Source organism: Bombus huntii, chromosome 5 (genome assembly GCF_024542735.1).
Source record: "Bombus huntii isolate Logan2020A chromosome 5, iyBomHunt1.1, whole genome shotgun sequence".
Classification (NCBI taxonomy): domain Eukaryota; kingdom Metazoa; phylum Arthropoda; class Insecta; order Hymenoptera; family Apidae; genus Bombus; species Bombus huntii.
In genome coordinates this window covers 5,258,567-5,271,049 of record NC_066242.1, presented here as the reverse complement: position 1 = coordinate 5,271,049, position 12,483 = coordinate 5,258,567, and the positions used below count along the sequence as shown (strand labels likewise).

Here is a 12,483-nt window from a genome sequence, read left to right as displayed (position 1 = left end):
TCTACACTTTACTGTAGTGGCAACAGTTGAACATCTGATACGAACTTCTATGTGCTGAGTGTACATCCAATATAATTATGTATAAAAGTGCTATTTTTCTACTTTTTATTATTATCAACACATCGAATAAGTATGTAATCGCCGAAAATGACGAGGATATATCGACAGATCTGTATGTTATCGAAGGAAAAGTATTTCCATGGGAAAATGGAGCTCCAAGTGGATGGCAATTAATGACTCATGTCATGGCTAATGGTGGAGAACATTATGGTTTCTTAAGGTAAATTTACGTTAGATATTTTTGGCTGAAAATTAAAAATTTTTCAACTGTATATTTTTATCAGATAGAAAATATCTGAAGTAATGCTTATTTCAACTTTATATTAGTATCCCTATTAATATATTTGTACTTTGTATGTTTTACACTTTTAGGGAGGATGGAACGTTTATTATTTCAAATGTACCGTCAGGATCATATGTAATTGAAGTTGTAAATCCAAACTGTGTTTATGAACCTGTTAGAGTAGAAATTAACTCAAAGGGAAAATTCAGAGCAAGGAAAGTTAATTTGATTCAGACGTCTCAAGTAATACAAGTTCCATATCCATTAAAAATGAGACCACTCACACCATTCCGTTATTTCCAAGTTAGAGAACAGTGGAGAGCAACTGACTTTTTATTTAATCCCATGGTATGAATACTATTACACACATAAATTTACATTTATATAGAAAAGAAATTCAATTTATCATTTTTTATATCTTTATAGGTTTTAATGATGATATTACCGTTATTGCTAATTATGATTATACCAAAAATCATGAATGACCCTGAAACTAGAAAGGTTGGTAAATAACTTTAATAATATAATTTTATAAGTTTTATTGTACAATGTTAAATTTACAATTTGTATATTACTTCTGTATTTTTCAGGAGATGGAGCAATTAAATAATTTCACCAATTACAATATGCCAGAAATGTCTGAAGTAATAACATCATTCTTATCTGGTGGGGAGAAACAAAAAGCAAAAGCAGTAAAAGCTGCAAAAAAGAGACAATGATTAAAATGCTTATAGAATGTATGTTTGCACTTTTGCTCTAGTCTTTTAATTGTTAATCAGATTTCTAGAAAAAATGTTAAACTCTTCTCACTTTTTTAATTTTCATGTAGCATTGTTACATTTGAAAACAGGTAACAGAGAATTCTATAATGTTATTTTAATGCAACAAAATAAATATATACTACATATTATATTACATAACTTGGTACAAGTCATAATTGGTAAGAATTGGTAGGAATATTTTATAAATGGCTATTGAAAAATTAAAAAAGAAGGAAAAGACTAAAGTACATTTTGGTGAATGTTAATAAACTTTTACGTTTTTATAAAATAAATATTTATCTATAATTTTGCATATTCACCAGTTGTATTGAATGTATATATTTGTAATTATTTTATTATCTTTCCTTTTGTGTATTATCATTTAAAAACATATGGAAGAAATAATTCAAATATTGTGTACTATGAATCTAAAGCAATTCTTAACTATATCAATCAATATATGACAAAATATATTTGTAGGTTAAAAATAAATATCCTGATATTACATTTAAACTGATATATAATAATTATTGGAAGAAATTATGATATTCTACACCATTTTACAAATGTATTAAAAAATGTTTATTTTCAAATATTATGCATTACAGATTATCCTTTATCTAGTATTTACAATACATCACAGATCACTTTTTATAGCTTATTAATCATTTAAATTTACATAATTAAATGTTTAAATTTTTTATTTGTAACATACGTTCTCTGGCTGCTTTGAACTGTTCAAAAATATTGTCTATATTAGTCATAAGTTTATCTGTGCTCAATCTCTGAAAATAATTTAAGTGGTCATCTTGTTTAATTGAGCCATGAGTTTGATGGATGATATTCATATTTAACTTAATGTAACCACTTGGTGTAACATTTAAGTATGACTTATTTAACATTTTATCTTCATGTCCTTTTGGGATACTACAGTGAGTTATGTCTTCCAATTCATAAGTACCACCTGTAAAAAATCTTCTAAGGGTGTTGATAATACTTCCTGTTGGTCGCCAAGTTGGGATATTGAATTTATATGAACCAGGTAATACAGGCAAAGGAATAACAGCATAACCTTCTGTACGATATCTGAAGTTTTTAATTGTTAAATTTAATTTTTTTATTATGCAAAGTATAAAAATTTTTATATTTAATTTACCTAAACCAGTTGTCAAGTGATGTAACTGATAGCAATAATCGAGGCCAAGATGGTAAAATACTGTTTGCATCAAGCATAGCTGCAGATTGAAAATCTAATGATATTTCAGAGGCATAACTAAAATACGCAGAGTTATTCTTTAAATTACATCTTTGAGTTCTTCCATACAATCTATCAACTTGACTTGTGCCCCAATGTTCTGGCAAATCAACATAGTAAGAAATGCAAAGTCCATTAAAAAAGAAATCATGAGCTGATAAAATGTCCAATTTTATAAAAAATTTATATACATTTGATGATGCTAACTGAAAGCTGTGAAATACTTCTGCTTCTTTATACATCAGATGTTCTTTAATTTCCTAAAATATAAAAATCAAAACATTATCTGGTTACTTTGTATATATTATTAAAAAATGAATAAGTATGATATTTTGAAACATTTTTATAATGCCTTTAATTATTTCTCAAATAATTTTATCGTAAAAAGTATATGTTTTTTACATATAACAGGATAATATCTTAAATAATACACTACGATAATACATTATCGTGATAATCCGAAACTGTGTGAAAGTTGCTTTTCCGTTTAAATAACAATATATACTGCTCGACCGTGTACATATAAACATATAGATATATGTATGTATTCATAAATGTATACGGAGGAGAATCGATAGTGTGAACGTATTCAAGGAGCCATTCACTGCCATAAGATTCAGTTGAGTTTGAGACTACGCCGGTGAATGTACTTCATCGTTCCCACGTATTTCATATATTCTAAGTAATTAATAAGTTTTCATTGTATTGTAGTAAAATGATCGAAAATACAGAATTAAATATGAAGATAATCACATTTTCCGAGTATGTTTTAACCAAATGTAAAATAAAACAACTAAAATTAGTTTAGTGTGTCATATGTTTAGTTATAAAAGATTATAACTGTTGTGTTAATGATTAATTTTCGCTGAATTCAAGAATTATGTTTTATCCTCAAAGAATGATGAGACAAGTCTCTGAAATCTCCTATGTTGGGTATGTATATATTTTATAATATAATATTGTCACATAATTAAAATTAGAAAAATTATTAATAAAATTTTTAACTTGGAAACAATAGAAAAGACCGTATGTAAATATGCAAACAGAATTAAATAGAAATATTTTAAAACGTTCAAACCAATTTACAATGAAAGATTTGAATTAATGTAATCAAATCTTCAATTGATTTAGTCCTAAATATTTTACTTGTAACACTAGATTAAAAATGTAATAATAACTTTCACCTTCAACTTAAATTAAAGGTATACAAAAAACTAAAGAAGGCAGCATTTAATTATGCAAACATGTTTAAACCGGTTTACCATGGAAAAATCTGATCATGCATTTTATATACATATACATACTCACTTTTCGCGATTCATTTTGTTGTTGCTGTAATTCCAATGACGATTGTTTCTCGGAAACATGCTCGAGCCAATAATTAAATTGAATGCCGCTGGAATTCGTGATAGTGTAATAATGGTCGTTCGTGAAGTCGGGATTTACCGTCAGAATTTTATGCAATTCATTATACGTAATCGTGAACAGCACTATTTCCGTATTCTCGTCGGAGCGTGTTAAGATTTTATCTCGTTCAGATAAGTCAACCATGACATACATTGTAGAACGCTCCATGTAAAGATAATGATTCGTTCGAATCCTTGTTTCGTCAGGTGCATCATCAATAACCGCTTTATTATACCTTTCAGGGAAAGGTTTACGATTTTGCAAAGCCGGCAATGCAGTTTGGTTTTTAATTGCCAATTTTGTCTTATAAGGTTTCGTTAACAATTCGTCACCCAGATAATAAGAATCATTTTGTGTGTAGGTATAAAGATGAGAACCCTCGATATTCTTCTCTTTGATTTGTCTGTAATATGCTTTCTGACATTCAGTCAGACAATTCGTTTCTTCACTGTAAAAACTTAGTTCGAATGGACTAAATACTTTTTCCTGCCAGTTAAAAATACGATCCTCCTCTTTAAGAAAATTCGAGTCCCTGGTATCCCCTTCGTTTTCGAGCAGTTCTGCAAGCAAAGGCCTTTGCTGCACGATTTTGACTCTGAAACAATAAACACACGGAAGATAAATACAATTTAGAATGTAGAAACAATCTCTGCCAGATGGCCGGGATCTAATTCTATCGACATGTCTGGTACCAGTTTCGGCGGCAGAACAGTCGCGTTGTTTTCAATTTGGGCGATCAGAATTAATCTTGCAATAGCATGCCAGACTCTTTCACGGTCTTAGCAAAATTTTGTATGGAAATAGATAGTGATTTATTTTACATAGTCCTCCTCCTCCTTTATAAAATAATCTTTTTACTGACATATAACATAGATGACACAATGTGAGCTGTATTTCAATGCACAAGAGACCTCGTGCGCTATTTAATAGTCTAAGAAAAATAGTATGTATACCATTTCAGGGTTAATTATACATTTTAAACAATACATTGGAACTGACCAAGAAAGAGATAATAATAGAAAGGAATAATAAACAGACAATAATAGTGAAAAATAATAATCTTATGAGCGTTGACATTTGTAAAATTTTTTTATCATAACGAAAGATGAAGATTCAAAATGTTACCTTATTTTAAAGTTGCTTATAGGTTCTTTAACTTTGTAATTGACGGCAATTTTTTGCTTCCGTATCTTATATGCCATTTTTTGTTTTTACTCCGAAGTATATCGATCACTTGATAAGAAATCGATTTGAAATAAAAGAACATTTGGGTATGAGAAAAAAGAGCTAACTGACGAGAACAAGGTACCGACAATCGCATACGAAATATTGTATATCGATTCCTCTGTTACTTGGTAACGGGTCTGACAACACGAATATATACATACACAGCTGAATACTTACGTTTTATGTTGTCTGTACCCTCTTACGTATGATTGTGGCGAATTTCTTTTGACATAGAAATAAAATGTAGTTGTAAAAACCTTACATCCTGTTGAGTCAGCTTTTTATAAGGCGGGACATGTAATAAACACAGCAATATTTCATACACATCTTTCGCGAGTGATTAAATATCAAGAAAGTTATCTGTATATACCTACATGTATATACATATATAAAATATTAGTTTTCAATAGCATGTATTAAGATTTTTAATTGCAGATAATTTTTTGTAAAAAATTAAATAAAAGTGTATTTATATTATATTATTCTAATAATGTAATAATAAATAATTCCTTTTTAATGATATAAGTAATATTAATAACATATAATTATAATAATTTTAAGAGAGTAATACTGAACGGATAATCTGAAATTTTTTAATATTTCACGAGCATTTTGATCTATGTAATTCTATTTATATAAATCTCTCACAATTCTTTCATAAATACTCTAATGTTATATTCTATTTCAATCACTTGCTGGTAACAAAGTACCAAATGTCGCTCCAGACTTCATTAATTTTTTGATGAAAGTAAAGCTAAACAATATACATACGTATGCAAGCTATCTAGCGTACTTACATACACACGAATTTTATGATTCACTAAGAAAACTGTATGAATCATCAATGAAGATATGTATTCTTGTTAGTATACCGGTGAATTACAACTTTTTATTATCTTACAATAATATTAGATTTTAATTACTATCTCCACTTTTAATGTTATTATCAATAAGGAATTTTTTGTAATTTCAATCATCATTAACATTTATTTTAATCAATTATCCAAATTATTATAAGGAAAAAGAAAGAAATTAGAAATTGCTACATTAGGAATTAGATTTTTAACTTTATTATTAATAAGAATTTTATTTTATCTAACTATACAAACAGGTAGAACTGTTCTGTTATGTCAATAAAGAAATAATTACAACATTCTGCCACACAGTAGAACATCTTACGGTACTTTCTATTCGTGCGATGCTTGGGCCGCTTTAAGTTCACCTGTTGCGAGTTGCGACGCTGGCGACTTTCAACCGTATAGTCTTTTCAAAACGTGTCCTGTTATACCTGATGAGATACGAGTCTTCGTACTGTGTACATATAATACTAACCGATCATAGTAATGGGAAATTTGGTTCGAAGATAAACTAAGCTATCTGACTGACGATTAAAATTCTTGTCGATTGCAGAGGTATTAAGATTAATGGTATTTCTCGAAAAAATCAAAGATGCTTGAATAAATCAATGTCTATGTACAATATACATCACGCGGATACATAGAATACATGTAGAACCGTACATGTATCTCAATCGTCTACTACACAATACATAAATCTTCTCTGTCTATATTCCGGATAATGCATCGATCTGATAAGATAAAATAATCGTGTATCATTCGTATAAATAATGTGTAAAATAAATTTCTCCGTAATAGCTAGAGAATGTAGTAGATCGTGTGCCGTAGAAGTAGACATAACTTGTGTCATTCGTACGTTTAATATGCAATTTAACAAGTGTACAAATTTGACAAATTAATCGGATACAGGTATGAAAAGAATTTAAATGTACATATATATTCTTTCCTTTATCAAGTATAAAATGTAAAGTATATTTTTTTATAGTAATTTCAATAAATTATACTACTTCACCTTTTTGAAAGGATTAATTTGTTTTTTTTAGGATAAGAATAATGAGATTAAGTCATATAATATTTATTGTATCGTATATTTATTTACATTAGGTTTTATTTTGTGTTGCAGAGGTTTCAAATTAATAAGAATGTCAAGTAATCAAGAAGGAGAGTCTGGTATAACAATACCATTGCAGTATAATAATTCTGTAAGAGTTTATCTTTTCTATGCATACTTTTCATTATAAGTGTCCCATAACCTGTATAAACATTATATATTATAAATTTGATAAACGGTATAGCTTTTTATATATTGCAATAATTTCGATGTTTTCAGCATTGGAAATCTATATTTGAAAAATATGATCTTGATGGAGATGGGAAAATCTCGTATCAAGAATTGCGAGCTATGATACGCAGTTCTAGTTACTCTAATGATATTCCAACCAGGGTTGTCCATATAATAATGCATAAAGCAGATCTAGATGATTCTGGATATCTAGATTATCCAGAATTTATAGCTATGGTATTTTTATCTCTATTACTATTACTTTTATTATAATTTTACTTTATCTGCAATTGTGTTCTTACCATAAAATAATACTTATTTATGTACTTTATTCTATATATTATTACTTTTATCATTATTGAAAAAATAAAGATATTGATAAAGGACTATTTTTTAATAGATCAATAATCATCTGTTGATTACCAGGTCAATTGAATTTATACAATTATAGGATCTATTTTATCTCTTTTAGATTACTTCACCATAATATTTTTTATTATTCAGTGTGAAACTAATAAACAAATTCTATATCCTTCTTTAGATTCATAGAAAAGATATGCAAGGTGTTTTTGGTCATCTTGTGCAACGATATGTACAATCTATGGTTCCACAAAGACCATCTCCTTTTGAAGGTCTAGCAAGGTCTAGTGACATACCTGATGGGCAGTATGAAGAAGAATATAGTTGTAAACCTCCAGCACTAGCAATGATAATTATATCTATACTAGAAATTACTTTATTTTTATACGATGTAATTGTATATAAATCACCTTCAGTCGAAGGACCAGCAGCTACATTATTTATTTATAATCCACACAAAAGATACCAAGCATGGAGGTATTTAACATATATGTTTGTACATGTGGGGTATGTATTTTTCTTATTCTACAGATAACTATTTATATGATTAAATAATTAAAATGTATGTACTTTTCTTTATACAGAGTATTTCATTTAGTAGTAAACCTACTTGTGCAAATAATGCTGGGTATTCCACTGGAGATGGTACACAAATGGTGGAGAGTATTAACTATATATATAGCAGGTGTCGTAGCAGGATCTCTTGGTACCTCTGTATCGGATCCTACAGTATATTTAGCAGGAGCATCAGGTGGTGTATATGCATTAATTACAGCTCATGTGGCAACTATATTAATGAACTGGTCGCAAATGGAATTTGCTATTTTACAATTGTTAGTATTCCTTATTGTAACAGTTGTTGACATTAGTCAAGCAATATATAACCGTTACGTGTTAGAAACCAATGACCAAGTTGGATATGTTGCTCACTTTGCTGGTGCCATTGCGGGTTTGCTCGTAGGTATAAATGTACTTCGTAATCTCGAAGTAAAAACTTGGGAAAAAGTCGTGTGGTGGGCCAGTATTATTACTTACACTGTACTTATGACAGCCGCCATTTTATGGAATATTTTATATACGTCTTATTATGATTAGTTACTCTTAATGCTGTTGCGTTTTCTAACGCAGTCGAAGTTTGTAATCTTGCCACTATGTAAGTAGAGACAAGTGAAACTTTTTCTACAATACCAGTTAGATAAATAAGGTGCAAATTTCAGTGCACTTGTATATATCTAAACTGAACATTAATATATTGCATACTGTGATATAGAAGGTCTCTATATTTTGCACAGAAGAAATAGGTATTACATATCGTAATGACAAATAATTTTATACTCGATAATATTCCGCGTTAATGGTAAAAAAATGTAATATAACTTTTTTGCTATTTCATTGTCTCTAAAAGTATAATAAAAGCAATTATTTTTATAATAATAAATTAAATACGTTAAATGATAATCGTTCAAAGATAAAATATTAAATGCTATAAAATATAATGATAAGATATAAATGTTACAAATGCTATATCCTAAAGCGATAATTGCAATATGATAATTTTATAGTGCGTTGTTTTCAATATTTGAGCACATATTAGAATAATATTTGATTAGTATTTAATTTGGAAAAAATAAATTTTATTATTATAATATATGTAAAATATTAAAGTATTACTGGTATATATATTTATATACATATATACTATTATGGAACGTTTCTCTTCTACGGTAATTTTTATGTAATAAGTTTCTGTGCTTCATTATATCATGTATTTATAATTCACTATGTCATGTACCTGATTTGCAAACTACTAAACTAATGTTACAGAACAAATTTGTCCACATATATGTGTAAGATGTATAAAGACTTTCATAAATTTTTATTTGCAAAATCTATGTTTTGGCTGCTAAAATAGTAAAATTATTTGTTTCAATATAGATAAAAACTTGACAAAAATAGAACGACAATAGAAAATAAAAAATTACTAGTGCCTTGTAAGTATAAAATGAAATCTAAGTCTGAGGTGTATATAAAAAATAGCACTGTTTTACCATTATCATTTATTTAAAAACGCACTATTTTAATTTTATCAGGAAAATAAACATATTGAGTTTTAATTTTAACTACTCTGTTCATAATGAAATATTACACAACTTTCATAAAGTCACACTTAAAATATTACAAAATTTTTAATTCAACAGTAATTATCTTAAATTTTGGCAATATATCAAAATCATAAAAATATATTTTAGAAGATACCCGTGAATCATGAGGTACAATCATTTGAAAGTATATTTCAATTTAAAGCAATTTTAATAATTATTCAGGTTTGTCATGCACAAGTGTATCTATTATGTTCTGTTACTAATTAAGTTAATTATTAATATCAGTATATGCAAGGAAAATGCAAGTATATTAATTTTTTTATTCTCACCAAATAAAATCTTTATTTATTTTTTTCATTCTTCTTTTGTTTTTATCACATAAATACTAATCATATCTTTAAGATTCAAATATATGAAATACGCACAAGAAGGGAACACAGCTTACAATCCAATGAAAGTCAAAGATAATATAAGTCCTTCATTTTTGTACTTTCATATTAAGATAACCGATTTAAAATTAGACTGCTCTCGAGAATAACGAAATACATATAATGAAAATGCAAAACATGAAACTAAACTATTAGTTTAAGAGCTTCATTGTAAAAGACGTAATTAATACGATAATTGAAGTGAAGTTGTTGTTTCAAAAATGTATGTTACATGATAGTTGTAATGATCTTAATAGACAGGGTAATCCGACAGAAAATCGAGAGAAACTGAACAAAAATTATTTTAAAACGAACTTGAGCGAATAAAGAAAATTTTGATTGACTGAATAAAGAAAAATTTATCAAAGAACCTCAACTTTATTCGTTAATCGTATTTAGATGATTCTTCGCATGTAAGTGCTTCTTATGTATTATCTTGTGTATGTAAGTTTTATAATAAATATGAAATGTTAAATTAAAAAATGCGTGTTTGTGCTACTATATAAAATCAATAATTATTTGCGTATAGTATCGCTCATAATTAGTCAAATAATTTTAAAAATAAACAGAAATGGGAGGACTGTATTTTTTAATGGGAAATATATGTTTTTTATTTTTATTTTTTAGCATTACAAAATGATATAGTAACTTAATGATAATGTAGATATTGTATGCACTGTAAATATTATATAGCAAAACTATTTATCTGGAGAAGGGAATCATTATTTAAAAAAAAAAGAATACCAACTAATTTTAGCAATAATAATGAAATGGGACAGTAGAAAAGATTGTCAAGTAGAGTCTATTCTTAGTATTTATACAAATTATATTAATGTTGCAATTTAATAGATATGTGTCGAATTGCTTTAATTAAATTTTTAATTAATTTATGTTTTATTACTTTGTCATTCGTTATTGTAAATTAAAATTGTTAAATCGTCGAATAATAGTTAGATTCATTATAAAATTAGAATATAAATTTCTTATTATAAAATTAATTATGAGCGACACTAAATATTTAACCTAAAATAATTAAACTCGATGCGGGGACAAAGAAACATTTTGTTCATATTACTTGCATATTTTGCACGCATTCTGTATAAAATAGAATAGAGTAAATTCTAAATCAACCATCGCTTTAGATACTATTTCGACATTAAAATACAGATAATCGTTAAGTTTCCTCATTCGTTCGATAAACAGTTTCTATCTTAATAATAAGTACCATTATTTTGGACAGGTACGATCATTTCCTATATATGCATATATTTTTTCAGTCAAGTATTATATTTATCAATAAAAAAAAAGAACGACATATCGTTAGATTCTACTTATGTACATAAATGATTAACTGTATAATTAAATTATCATATATATTTTTATCTATTTCAAAAGAAAAATACTTATTAGATATCGAAATCAGTTTGAAGCTTCCTTTGAAATTTACTAATCGTTAACACGTTTCCTGTCACATGAGTCACCAATGACTGACCCACCAAAAATAAATATGTACCCTTTTTCATCCTCCTTACCTAACATGGAAATAAAACGAAGGAACAATGAATCGTAGAGTAAAAATAAATTTGACATAACCCAGGCTATTCTTTCTAATTAAATATTTCGATATATGTAATTTGTGAATTTAATCCTTAAATTTCAGTTTTATATTAATCTATCAGGAACTTTAAATTTCATACGGCGCTGTGCGCGTCTTAAAAAAAAAAGAGACTCATGTACGCTCTGTATATCCATAATTGGCCACAATAAAAACTATAATAAAGTGTTCACAGAGACAAGAGTCAAAAGGGGTGATCGTTATTATAACGGAGGTGATTTTTATTTCAACAAAAATAACAATTTACATTGAACTGTCTTGATAATAATATTATCGTGTATGCTACACCTGTAGTTTACTGTAGGCGTGGTATGCTCTCGCTCGCTATTAATTGTAGTTAATTTATTTGAATTAATCGCATTAATAGCGGGTTCGTAGGTAATATCGCTTCTTAGCCTTTCTTCTTTTGTTTATTTTAATGTTATTATTTCACTTCTCTTTTCTCCTTTTTTTCTTTTTTTTTTTTTTGCTTTTTCTTCCTCTTCCTTTTTGTTTAAATCTCGTTTCATTTACTCTTTTATCTTCTTATTAGTTTCTCGCATTCCGCGCAACCGCATCATAAGCATTATCATCGTCATCATCATCATCATTATTATTATTATGGTACAATATTTTTTGCTTAGGATGGAGCTGAGTACCTCGGCGTGTTCTTTACCTCATTCCATCTACTTTCTCTCTTTTACCTATGTACAGATTTCCTTATGTGAAAGGAATCATCAATCGATAGATGTCCCTTCAGGTTGCAAACGATTATAGGTACATACACACGATGTCTTATCGATATCTTACGTCGTTTCTAGTCTATAGAATAGTCTAGATGTGATTTACCTGCCATGTCAACGATAA

At 27.9% G+C, this 12,483-nt stretch overlaps 3 protein-coding genes across 5 annotated transcripts; 2 read left to right on the top strand and 1 right to left on the bottom strand.

Moving 5' to 3' along the window:
- Window positions 1–10: 10 nt before the first annotated feature.
- Window positions 11–1,423, top strand: LOC126865533 (ER membrane protein complex subunit 7). Its single transcript, XM_050618160.1, has 4 exons — window positions 11–280; window positions 433–691; window positions 770–844; window positions 934–1,423. Exons 1-4 carry the CDS (start codon window positions 78–80, stop codon window positions 1,060–1,062), a joined length of 666 nt encoding a protein of 221 aa, XP_050474117.1. The 5' UTR covers window positions 11–77; the 3' UTR covers window positions 1,063–1,423.
- On the bottom strand, window positions 1,086–5,327 carry LOC126865519 (tectonic-like complex member MKS1). The gene is made up of 4 exons (XM_050618129.1): window positions 4,892–5,327; window positions 3,668–4,361; window positions 2,261–2,619; window positions 1,086–2,190 (listed from the first exon to the last, which is right to left on the bottom strand). Exons 1-4 carry the CDS (start codon window positions 4,966–4,968, stop codon window positions 1,788–1,790), a joined length of 1,533 nt encoding a protein of 510 aa, XP_050474086.1. The 5' UTR covers window positions 4,969–5,327; the 3' UTR covers window positions 1,086–1,787.
- LOC126865523 (rhomboid-related protein 2) lies at window positions 2,614–12,220 on the top strand. Of its 3 annotated transcripts, none has more exons than XM_050618142.1 (5): window positions 2,614–3,292; window positions 6,974–7,052; window positions 7,181–7,369; window positions 7,674–7,999; window positions 8,077–12,220. In XM_050618142.1, the coding sequence occupies exons 1-5, from the start codon at window positions 3,240–3,242 to the stop codon at window positions 8,585–8,587; spliced, it is 1,158 nt and encodes a 385-aa protein (XP_050474099.1). In that variant the 5' UTR covers window positions 2,614–3,239; the 3' UTR covers window positions 8,588–12,220. The 3 variants fall into 3 exon arrangements, with proteins under 3 accessions (XP_050474099.1, XP_050474101.1, XP_050474100.1); XM_050618144.1 differs by lacking the exon at window positions 2,614–3,292 and adding an exon at window positions 6,212–6,405; XM_050618143.1 differs by lacking the exon at window positions 2,614–3,292 and adding an exon at window positions 6,213–6,759.
- The last annotated feature ends 263 nt before the right edge of the window (window positions 12,221–12,483 follow it).